General features: G+C 40.0%; 1 protein-coding gene across 2 annotated transcripts in view; it reads left to right on the top strand.

The window, feature by feature from the left end:
* Nucleotides 1-12,347, top strand: part of kndc1.L (kinase non-catalytic C-lobe domain (KIND) containing 1 L homeolog) — a 92,035-nt gene that overhangs the window by 54,869 nt on the left and 24,819 nt on the right. Inside the window, exons 15-20 of one of the 2 annotated variants that reach the window (XM_041568656.1) lie at nt 2,259-2,403; nt 5,374-5,594; nt 9,040-9,449; nt 9,775-9,868; nt 11,606-11,703; nt 11,918-12,117. In XM_041568656.1, the coding sequence (XP_041424590.1) occupies nt 2,259-2,403; nt 5,374-5,594; nt 9,040-9,449; nt 9,775-9,868; nt 11,606-11,703; nt 11,918-12,117 (1,168 nt within the window). Of the gene's footprint in view, nt 1-2,258; nt 2,404-5,370; nt 5,595-9,039; nt 9,450-9,774; nt 9,869-11,605; nt 11,704-11,917; nt 12,118-12,347 lie in introns of both variants that reach the window. The other variant, XM_041568655.1, reaches the window with a different exon arrangement.

Below are 12,347 nucleotides of genomic sequence, written 5' to 3'. Positions count from 1 at the left end.
TGCCTCACGAGGAAACTTTGGGCAACTTCGGAAAACAAAGAGATCCGTTTGCCTGCCCCCAAGCGATTTCCATTTTAGCCTGCGGAAGGCAGATCGGGGGGAGATTAGTCGCCTGCAAAGAAGAGGGGATTTGTCGCCTGGCGACTAATCTCCCCGAATCTGCCCATGTGGTCAGACCCTTAAACATTAAATAAACCCAATAAGATGGGTTTTCCTCCAATAAGGATTAATTATATCTTAGTTGGGATCAAGTACTGTTTTATTATTACAAAGAAAAAGGAAATCATTTTCAAAAATTTGGATTATTTGGATAAAATGAAGTCTATCGGAGATGGCCTCTGTAATTCGGAGCTTTCTGGATAATGGGCTTCCGGATAATGGATCCTATACTTGTATATGTAAGTTAGAAAACGTAAACGAGATCAGACTGGCCTGCCCGAGTACCAGAGGACCTCCTAGTAGTCCTATTCCACAGTGGGCCTCTGTTTTGAGAAATTCCCATTAGCCCTTTCTTATTTTTTCTAGCTCATATTAATTAAGATCATGGGCCAAACTCAATTCAGTGAGAAAAATGTACAGGTATGGGATCTATTATCCAGAATGCTCGGGACCTGTGGTTTTCCGGATAATGGATCTTTCCATAATTTAAATCTCCATACCTTAAAGGGAAACTCCAGCTTCCAAACCAAAATTTTATAAAGAGGCCCACATAACACAGAAACCCCTAATATACCCTTCACCGTTATCGGTTTCTTCAAAAAGTATGAATAAATGCCATTTTCTATACTGAAATCCAGCTGTTTTAACAGTTCTTCTATTTCTGCATCATATGAAAAACTGGCAGGGAAGGAGGGACTAAACACTGACGTTACAAATTGTAACAACTTCTCCACAGCTTACAGACAACATGCGGGAACTACATAACCCACAATGCATTGCACTGTGATGTTCCATTCCTTATTGAAATCACATGTGCAGGGAATTGTGGGGTTTGGAGGATGCAGGCTGAGGACAGATGGCTGGTGATACAAAGTAACAGTAGTCAGTCAGCTCAGCAAAGTAGTCAGAAAGATCAGCTGAAGGGCAGGGGGCTAGGCTTAGGGAAATGTTCCAAACCATTAAAAATAAAAAAAAATCTGCATATTTTTTAATTGATGTATATTGCAAAGTTGCTCGAAACTGTGTTTACTGTTCAAAAAGCCTTAGTTATGTTTTTTTGGAGTTCCGTTTTAAGTCAATAGACAATAAATAAACCCAATAGGCTGGTTTTGCTTATCTTAGTTTGGATCAAGTACAAGCTACTGTTTTACTATTAATGAGAAAAAGAAAATCAGTTGTAAAAATTTGGATTATTTGAATAAAATTAATTTACGGGAGACAGCCTTTCCATAATTTGGAACTTTCTGGATAAAGGGTTTCCGGATAACAGATGCCATACCTGTATCTCCTAATTGAATTCCGTGACTTGCATGACTTTTTATCAAGGAAAATGTTTTGTTGCCCAGTAAACAAATCTGGCCCTATATGTTTAATGGATGTATTAATCATAAATGCAGTATTATGAATGTTTTATAAGCTCAATGGTTCCCATGTAACAGTTGAGTAGGTCCAAGTACTGTAGGTGATGCCTTATGATTGGGCCCTCTGAGTGCTCACCATAAAACTGAATTAATACATGTAACTTCCTTTATATTAATTCCTTTATATTAGCTTTGCAGTTTGTGTAACCCATTTTATATTGTTCATGGAGTACTATAAATGCTTATACAGGTATGGGACATGTTATCCAGAATGCTCGGGACCTGGGGTTTTCCGGATAAGGGATCTTTCTGAAATTTGTATCTGCATAACTTAAGTCTACTAGAAAATCATGTAAACATTAAATAAACCCAATAAGCTGGTTTTGCTTCCAATAAGGATTTATTATACCTTAGTTGGGATCAAGTACCAGCTACTGTTTTATTATTACTGAGAAAAGGGAAATAATTTTTTAAAATATGAATTATTTGGATAAAATTAAGTCTATGGGAGACGGCCTTTCCGTAATTCGGATCTTTCTGGATAATGTGTTTCCGGATAACAGATCTTATACCTGCACAATCTATGTTTGTGATTATTTCCCATGAATGATGGCATTTCTTTTTTTACTACAGTTCTGATTAAACATGCAAATGTCTTCTAATGTAGCCAGGTTGTTGGTTTATAGTTAATATGTTTGGGATGCCTATAAAGCAGTAACGGTGTTTTATATCCCGTAGGAGAATATATTTTTGCCCTCCAAGGCCTCCAGCATGCCACATTCTGTGGGGCCATACGTGAGAAGTTTTGTGACCTTTACTGGGATGATCATCTACTCGAAAAACTTTACAAGGTGGTCAGTGGGAAATCACCTCCATCTAACAGGTGACATGAGCCTTCATTTGTACCCATTTTAGCACTTTCAGCTTTCTCTCACTTCACTTTTTAGGTATTGTTTAGGGAAGAATGTCAGACATATCAGGGCCATTTTAAAGGAGTTGTTCAGTGTAAAAATAAAAACTGTGTAAATAAATAGGCCGTGCAAAATAATGAATGTTTCTAATATTGTTAATTAGTCAAAAATATAATGTATAAAGGCTGGAGTGACTGGATGTGTAACATAATAAGCAGAACACTTCTTCCTGCTTTGCAGCTCACTTGCTTTCCATTGATTACCAGGCAGTAACCAATCAGTGACTTGACTGTTTTCCTTTGAATCTGACCTGTATGCTGAGGATCAATTGCAAACTCGCTGAACAGTTAGTTATGTCCCATGTGGCCCCCCTTAAAGGAGAATTCAACCCTTTAACAAAAAAAAACGGTACCCCCACCCAGGGCCGCCATCAGGGGGGGACAGGGGGGACAAGCGTACCGGGCCCGGGCATGAAGGGGGGCCCGGCAGCGCTGCATTTTTTGAAGATCCGGGCCCCCCTTACGAGCGCCCGAGCCGTACGTCTTGCCTCTTGCGTGCCGAATGCGGAAGTGCCGAAAAGCCGAAGCCGATGCGCCGAAAAGACCCGAAGTCACGGAAAAAGCCGAAGTCACGAAGCGCCGAAAAGACCCGAAGTCACGAAAACAGCCGAAGCCGAAGTCCTGAAGCAGCGCAAAGACCCGAAGTCACGAAAACAGCCGAAATTGAAGTCCTGAAGCGGTGAAAAGACCCGAAGTCACGAAAGGAGGCGAAGTTGAAGTACTGAAGCCATGAGTTCAATTCTACTGAACACCAGTTTGTGTTTTTTTTTTTTTTAATCCCCTGGCCACCAATGTATTATTTTAATATTCTATAGGCCCCTGCCACCAATCTTTTTTTAAAACTTTTTTTTTGGGGCCCCAATTTTTTTTTTAACTCGTAAGGGGCCCCTTGCCACCATTGTATTTTTTTTTTTTTTTTTTTTTATATAAAATTAATTTTCTTAACTTGTAAGGGGGCCCCTGCCACCAGTTTTTTTTTTCTCAAAAAAAAAATATATTTTTTTCAAATTTTTTTTTGGGGCCCCAATTTGTTTTTAACTTATAAGGGGGCCCCTGCCGCCAATGTTTGGTTTTTTTTTTCAAAAAAAAAAATTTTTTTTTTTCAAATTTTTTTTTGGGGCCCCAATTTGTTTTTAACTTGTAAGGGGGCCCCTGCCACCAATGTTTTTTTTTTTCAAAAAAAAATAATTTTTTTTTGGGACCCCAATTTGTTTTTAACTTATAAGGGGGCCCCTGCCACCAATGTTTTAAAAAAAAAAAAAAAAATGTAATTTTTTTTTTTGGGGCCCCAATTTTTTATAAGGGGGCCCTGACCATCAATAGCTTTTTACAACTTGTGTGGGGGGGGGTTTACTTTTTTAGCGCTGATGTCTGTGTGGTCTTTTAACTGCGATGTGGAGTGGGCGGGATATGGGGCGGAGCTTGGTCGTCAGTGTGGCCGGGGCCCAGGGGGCCCCAAAAATTTTGTTGTACGGGGCCCCGTGATTTCTAATGGCGGCCCTGCCCCCACCCCACATAGACCCCCCTCCCTCTTCCCCCCAGCCTAACTACCCCGGGGAAATGCCCCATACTTTACACTTACCCCTCGTCACAGATTTTGGCATCTGAGTTCCATGCAGCCATCTTTCAGGTCTTGGTGTCTTCTTACGGTGCTTCGTCAATTCTCGTGAGTTTTGGCGCATGCGCAGTTGTCGCATATCGGCAACTTGCTCCAACTGCGCGTGCGCCGACATGCGATCTCTCACTCAGCTTGCCGAAGACCCGGGCAGGTACCTTTTAAACAGTCCAGAACTATACAAATGGTGGGAGCACTGGTCAAATGTTTGCCCATTTAATACAACAGGCCTGGGTGGCATTGTCTTTCTAAGCACCAGTAATGCACATTTTATGGCCAAAAACTGCCAGTCCCGGAGCTTTGTTTGTTTTTCTTTTGCTATACAGTCAATGGAAGGTGGCTAGGCATTTTGGTGCGTTGGTGGTAAAGAACCTCAAAAACACAAGTGCCTGCTCCCATTGACTGATATGACCAGAGAAAATGCTCTGTGTCCTCTTAAAGGAACAGTAACACCAAACAAGTAATAAAAATATAATGCCCTGCACTGGTAAAACTGCTGTGTTTGCTTTAGAAACACTACTATTGTTTATATAAACAAGCTGCTGTGTAGCAATGGGGGCAGCCATTCAAAAGAGAAAAGTCTCAGGTTACACAGCAGATAACAGACAAGCTCTGTAGAATATAATGGTGTTATCTATTATCCACTATTTAACCTGTGCCATATAACCTTTTTAAATTTCCACCATTGCTACTTAGCAGCTTGTTTATATAAACAATAGTAGTGTTTCTGAAGCAAACACATCAGTTTTACCAGTGCAGGGCAACAGTACATGATATTTTCATTACTTTAAAACACTTTTATTTGTTGGTGTTTTTTCACACCACCTTAAACCCCTTACTTTCCTTGACCTTGGTTACTGTTGTAATTAAAAAGTGCAATTTTGCATCTATGTTCATAAATGATGTGCCTGATCTATAATATCTTGGGCACATAAGTCGGTTCAGCCCCTGTCACAAGCCCCTGTGGGTAGATGAGAGGTATAAAACTTAGTTATTGCTGCCTATTAAAATACCAGTGTGGAAGGGAGGGGAATGTGTAAAATAAATTTAAGTGCTACTATATAATGCTGGCAGTAACTAAATTATACAGTTTTGCCTACTTGAAAAGTAACATACCAAAAGTAAATGTGAGCTTCGCCTTGACTTCTTATTTCTTTATTACTGAGAACGTGTTATTTATGTTATATCTGTAAATCAGGTTAAACCCCCTATTGTTTTGATTGGCAATAGCCTGTAATTAATGCCATTGTTTTGTTGTTTACCAGAAGAAAGGAGCGTGAATCCTATGATCAGTGTAATCCTGAACACTTATTAAAGAAAGTTCAAAGGAAATCACGGAAGCAAAGAAAGCCGGCAGTGATGTCAAGCACGGAACAATCGGGTGTTACAGACAGTGAAGAAACAGTATTAAACACCTCACAGGGGCTTATGGGTAGTGAACGAGAAATGTCACCTGATACTTCGAATTTAACATTGGCCATGGAGAGAGGTATTGTTGAATGGTCAGGTTATTTTACTTGTAGAAATTTCTAGTCAGCTCAAATGCCCCAATTTCACAGATAAAGAGGTGCACGTACCATCAGTGGTCTATCCTCCACTCCAATATAGTAGAATTATTTCAGCACAGCACCTTGTGGTTAAAAAATGCCTTTATTCAAATTGTCATTGCAGACCCATTCAGCAACGTTTCAGGCCTATATGCGGCCTTTTATCAAGCTCTTGTGCTGAAATAATTCTACAGGTTATTTTACTGAAAACACTTAAAAGGGGTCGTTCACCTTACAACACTTTTTTTCAGTTGTTTTCATATAGTTCACTAGAAATAAAGCCTTTTTTTCAATTACATTCTATTTGTGACTGTTTATCTGATATTTAAGATTTTACTTTCATTTTTCACCTTCTTATAATTATACCTTTCTGAAGCATCCTTGGGAGGGGGGTCACCGACTCTGTCAACTGTTCTAAATTGAAACATTTAGTTGATACATTTCTTATCTTTTGTCCTGCTAAGCAGAATCCCTGGGTTTCATTACATACAGCTGTTAGAATTGATACAATAGTTGCTAATACTCCACAGATGCTGCTGAGAAATGTATCAACCAATGTAGCAAATTGTAACAGTTCATAATCTGCACCTGGATCATTAAGTTGCCAGACTGAAACACCAGAGACTGTAACATTCAACTTTAAATTTAGATTTTGGAAAAACTGTAAAAATTGGAAAGCAATTGAAAAAAGTCTATTTCTGGCAAACAATCTGAAAACAACTGAATTGATAAAAGTTTTTGAAGGTAAACAACCCCTTTAGGGCTTTAGCACACGGGCAGATTCGGGGAGATTTAGTCGGCTGGCGACTAATCAACTCTTCTTTGGGTTGACAATCTCCCCGAACTGCCTTCTCCCTGCCTTCCGCCTGCTAAAATGAAAAATCGCCTGCGGCATTGCACTCGCGGCACTTTGATTTCCGAAGTAGCCCGAAGTTTCCTCGTGAGGCACCGCGAGTGCATTGCTACAGGCGATTTTTCATTTTAGCAGGCGGAAGGCAGTTTGGGGAGATTGTCGCCCCGAAGAAGAGGCGATTAGTCGGCAGGCGACTAAATCTCCCCAAATCTGCCCGTGTGCTAAAGCCCTTAAAGTTCTTATCTTTGTACTTCATCTATGAAAGTATTGGTCTCTTTTCACCTATCCACAAATAGCAAAATGAGAGTGAGCCAGACCAAACAGGTCCAGCAGGCCCAGACTGGCAATCTATGGGTTCTGGCAAATGCCAGAGGGGCTGCTACAAGGTGCCATAGAAAGTCAGTATTTAGTGGGCTAGTGGGGGCTGTTTGGGCCTCTGTGTACCTGAAAAGCTAGGTCCTATTTTAATTCTCAGTCCAGACCTGGGGTCCAGTAAATCAGATTGTTGATGATTTGTGGGGAGTCTAATTGTCTTTAATTAGAAATTACTTTTCTGCACAGTAACACTCCAATGTGTATTTTCTGCCAAAATCCACCCCTGTATGTTAACAGTTGGGTTGTAGGATTTCATTCCTGTCATTGCACACATAATTGGGGAGGTGGAGGGGGGAGCAAACCAGCTGTTTCTCTACTGTTTTGCATGTGAAATTTGTCTTACTGTTTAACTACAGTAAACATGGAACAGTAGACTAGGCTAGGTCAGTTCCACTGGATATCTAGAAAATAGATGTAGCTAGGGTTGCCACCTTTTCTGAAAAAAAAATTGCACTTCCTATATATCTATCTTTTTTCTCTATTACTAATATTGGGATCAACCATAATTTTTACCGGCCAGGCCGGTAAAATACTGCCCAGGTGGCAGCCCTAGATGTAGCCCTTAAAGTAATTGTCTGCCCCCCCCAGTGTATCCAGTTACATAGTAAATATTATAACAACGCCATAACCCATAAATATTACATTCCATGTGGTATATATGAGCCCATAGCATGTACGTCAGGCAGCACTTTTTGGTTTCAAGCCTCAAAAGAATAAAAAATGATAGCTCACCCTACATAATTATGGAGTATGCAGGACAGGGCAATTGTCCAGTGTCCTCTCCATCTGGCCTTTAGGCTGATCCCCCATCACCTGTAGTTTGGAAACCTCTGGCTTAGAACAATGTCAGTTTGCTTTTCTGGCTTATCTAACCCCCAGAATTTGATTGACTTTTCTTTGTCAGAAATAAGAATCCTGTCCATCTACGTACATAATTAACAAAACTGCATGGAGCAGAAATAACAGGCTCCTCGTGTGGAATAATAGCTGACACACTTGTGCACCGGAAAGCACTTTTCCAAGGTATTGCTAGCATAGGGCTATGTGCTCTGCTGTAAATCTCAGCCACTTCTGGAGAAAAATTTCTTGACACAGCTGGGTAGTGTAGAGTGTAGCCTAAGCCCATGCAGTGTTCTGACAACTGAAAGGGGTATATTTGTCAAAGAGTGAAGTTAGACATTGCCACAGTCCGCTAGAGTGAAATTCCACCACTCTCCATTCATTTCTATGGGATTTTTAAAAGAGTATTTATCAATGGGTGAAAGTTCACCCTTTGATAAATACGCCTTTAAAATCCCATAGAAATGAATGGAGAGTGGTGGAATTTCACTCGGACTGTGGCGATCTCTAACTTCACTCTTTGATAAATATACCCCTAAGTGTTTTAGAATGCGTTCTTCCACAAACATAATAAACTTCCTTGTTTGCTGGGACACCATATCCTACACTTATATGTCTCATTTGTGTGAGCTCCAGAACCCCTTGCCCAACAACATGGTGCAAAACCTTATGTTTTCAGAATTCCTTGTCCCACCAGCATAGTTCACTAGGGTCCTATCACTCAGACTGAACACATTTCCATTAGAAATTTAACAAGGTATTAGGAACTTCATTTATACTAAAAGCATAGATAATCACACATATAATAATACAGTGATTGTGATTGTGAGCAACATGTTGCTCTCCAACCCCTTGGATGTTGATCTCAGTGTCCTCAAAGCAGGTTCTTATTTTTGAATTCCAGGCTTGGAAGCAAGTTTTAATTGCATAAAAATGAAGTATAGTGCCACGTAGAGCCTCATGTAGGCTGCCAGTCCACATAGGGGCTACCAAATGGTCAATCACAGCCCTTATTTGGCACCCAAGGGACTTTTTCATGCTTGTGTTGCTCACCAACTCTTTTTACATTTGAATGTGGCTCACTGGTAAAAAAAACGTTGGGGGCCGCTGTACTAATACTTAGAAATCGATGAGATGCTCTGAGACTTGGTGTGCCGTATGTGTCCATGATACAATAAATACCCTCATTGGTATGTGTGCTTCTCCATATTTCATCTGAAGATTAATGTTATAAGTTAATATTTCAGTGTCCTGCCAATGATGACATACAGTAAGTGCAATAGTAATGCCCCTACACATTCTTCTTCTTCCCTTTTCAGGTATTGAGGTGCAGGCAATAACCAGCTCTGAAAAAGACTCTTCTCTTGATGAGCCTGATATGACTGATTCACCAGAGTCCCCTGACAAGAATCCCCAGTCACAGATGTCTAGTGCTCCATCCAATATTGAAGAACACTACTTGCTTCAGGCATTCTCTGACACTAATAGTTACTGTGTCGGTCCCGATTATCAAGAAGAAAGTGAAGAAAACCCTGAAGACTCTTTAGTGAACCATCGAGAGAACAATATGACTATGTCCATCTCTCCAGCTGAGTTGTACAAATGCAGCAGCGGCTGGTGTAGTTCTTTTTATGGAGCCCAGCTGTTTCATCCAGAAGTTCAGCAGTATGTTCATATGCTTGGAAGGCAAAAAGAAGGATTTTCCAAAAGTATAGACGCCAAAAGACTGGTTAGTGTTTAATTTCTAGAGTTCCAAATATCCATTTTCTTTAAGAAAACAACATCACCTTACATAGATATTTATTTATTTATTTACAGAGACATCATGCATTTTTGAGTTAAAAGAGACATTGATGTCTACAGAATGTTAGCTTTTATATGTAAAATCCTGTGGCAAATGCTTCTTCTGTGCAGAGTGAGTCTCAGTAGCAAAATCATTGTTATGTCTTCCTGAGGGAGTGCCATATTTACTTATTGATCTTACGTGTATGTGTATATATTTGGAATGATCAGAGAAGTCTTTTATAAAGATTATTTTTGGTTTCTTTTTTTAGGAACTTGAACAGCAGCTTATGATTGAAACAAAAAATTACAGAAAAACAATCAAGCTTTATCAGAATTCTCTGCTAAAAGGGAAAAGAAGTAAAGGTAATGGGCACTCTGCTGACGCGGTATTAGATGTCACGGCTGTTTGGATATAAAACACATATTGCACTGAGGTTCCTGTTTGAGTCCTTCATTGGATCGACCTTTGGATGGTTTTGGCTTCAGTGAGCCTAATTTTCACAATGTGCACTAGAATTTCAGGAAATACACAGGCTGAGCTCTCAACTCTCCTCTATTTCCTGGAGTTTCCCCTTAGATTTATATACATGGCGTTAGCGTTCTGGGCATCATCGTCATGTATTTATTTAGAAACAGTAAGTTACTCAGCACTTTACATTAATTTATAATGAACAAGAGTCTAAAAATAATTTTACAAACAAGGGTAACATAGTAAAAATCCATGTCGGGCACTATCTGGAAGGAGTTTTTATGTTCTTCCCTTGTGTGTGTTACTCTGTTTCTTCCCATGCTCCAAAAACACAAGATCCTCTGGGCCAGCAACTGATGTAAATGATGTATAATATCTGTAAAGTGCTGCAGAAATGTGTCAGGGCTATATAAATAACAGAAAATAATTAAGATGTGAATACTGGTAAAAAAAAAATCTTCTGGAAATGACCCCAAGTAGGTTGAGGTGGGCAGATGAGTCCACTTCCTAGTTATAATGATTTGCAGCAGTTAGCGAGTTGGGTTCTGGGTAAGATGCTGCAATTAGTGGGTCCATGTGGGTAACACCTCAGGTCCAGTTTTGGGTGCAAGTCTATGTAGCTAGACTCAACAAGGTCTCTGTATTCTGTTGGCTGTGTAAAGGATATAGTAACAGGGTCAGTGTTTTGGAATCCATATTGGCAACCAATGCAGTGCTTGCTTTTAACAGCAGACAGCTAAATGCTCACTGTTCATTCGTTGTTACAGGTTGCCAGAAGTGAAGCAATTGTTTCTTTAATCCCCCCCCCCTTCCTTTTATAGACAGAGGCTCTACAAGAATAAACCCATATACATGGCAGAGATTTTGCATCTTTCCAGCTTGAAGTTCAGGTCCCAGCATCCCCACCCAGCCACATTGCAACAAGAATTGGCTAAGGCTTTTTCAGAACATGCACTTTCTGTGATATTCTGTGTGTATATATGTGTATATATATATATATATATATATATATATATATATATATATATATATATTAAGACAGAGACATTTTGTACATACTGCTACTAAAAATGCCTTACCCTTTAAACAAAACAGGGATCAATAAATATGTTGATAATGGGTTGAGTGCAGAGGACTCTTGTAATTGTCTATATGTATTTTGTGGTCACAGCCTCATTGCACCCCCGCCTAATGGTTTTAAAAATTAGTGGTGAGCACAAATTTTCCTTGTTTGTTATAGTTATACAGGAGCAGTGACCAGCTCCATGTTGTAGCCCCCACCCTTCCCAACTATAGTCAGGTGATCCCACTGGTGTCTAATATAAGGGCAACCAAGTACTACACTCGCGTATCCAACATTTCGGCCCTCGTGCCTCAAAGAGGCCCGAAACGTTGTATAAGCGAGTGATGACTCAATAAAGTGTTTGTTTGAAAATATTTGCAGTGCTGGTCCATTCTGAACATTGTACACGATATTTGACCAAACGCCCACAATCGGATTTAGATGTAAGAGTGCGAGTTGATGTGCTGGTCCACAGCAATATACACAATTAATTGACCACACACCCACTAACAAACAATGGAGAAGTAGTGTAGGTACTACATATGGTGTTCCTACTCTGTATCTGCAGGTTCTGATGTAAAGGAGCTTCTACCCAAGCTTAAAGGACATTTGGAAGAAATGAAGTCAAAGGTGCAGTTTCTTGAATTGGCTAAAAAGTTTCTCCAGGTAAGTCTGATTGCCATTGTTCTGTATGTTTCACCCTCCACATATGTAAATGTTTGCTCCGTCAGAGCTGCAAGTAATGCTGATTTAAAGAGCACGATGATGTCTCAATTCTCAATGGCCATATTTACACAGCTAATCTGCTACAAAAAATGTCGTTTGGTATTGGGGCACACAATAGAAAAGGACTCTGAATGTGATTTTTCTCCATGGGAAGGTTTCTTATGCAGAGCAATGGGGTATTGAGCCACACGCGCTTCCAAAAGTAGCAAATCTTACTGCACAACCAGAAGTGGACTCTGAAGCCGACGCATCGTTTCTGCTCATCTATAATGAGAAAGGGCAACATCGTGACCGTACATCCAAAGTCCTTCAAGCAGGGACACCTCTGGGTTTAATGGCGCATCTTTATTCCAGGTAATGATTTCTGTGTTGTAATTGGATAACTGACCATTTGGCTTCCAGAATCTTCTAAAGAATTTGTTCCTGTTCCTATTAGAAAATATTATTTAGCAAAACTCGTCTAAGTGAGTGTGCGTGCATGTGCCTATGTAAGTGTTTTTATTTGATTCCTCCAAAGGCTGCATTTGGCAATGCTGTAGTCATGGGCACTCTATAGCCTGCACTTCATTTAGGCACACAACCTG

The sequence above is a fragment of the Xenopus laevis genome, chromosome 7L (assembly GCF_017654675.1).
Source record: "Xenopus laevis strain J_2021 chromosome 7L, Xenopus_laevis_v10.1, whole genome shotgun sequence".
Classification (NCBI taxonomy): Eukaryota; Metazoa; Chordata; class Amphibia; order Anura; family Pipidae; genus Xenopus; species Xenopus laevis.
Note: the sequence above shows the minus strand (reverse complement) of the source record. Positions and strands in the feature narration are given on the sequence as shown.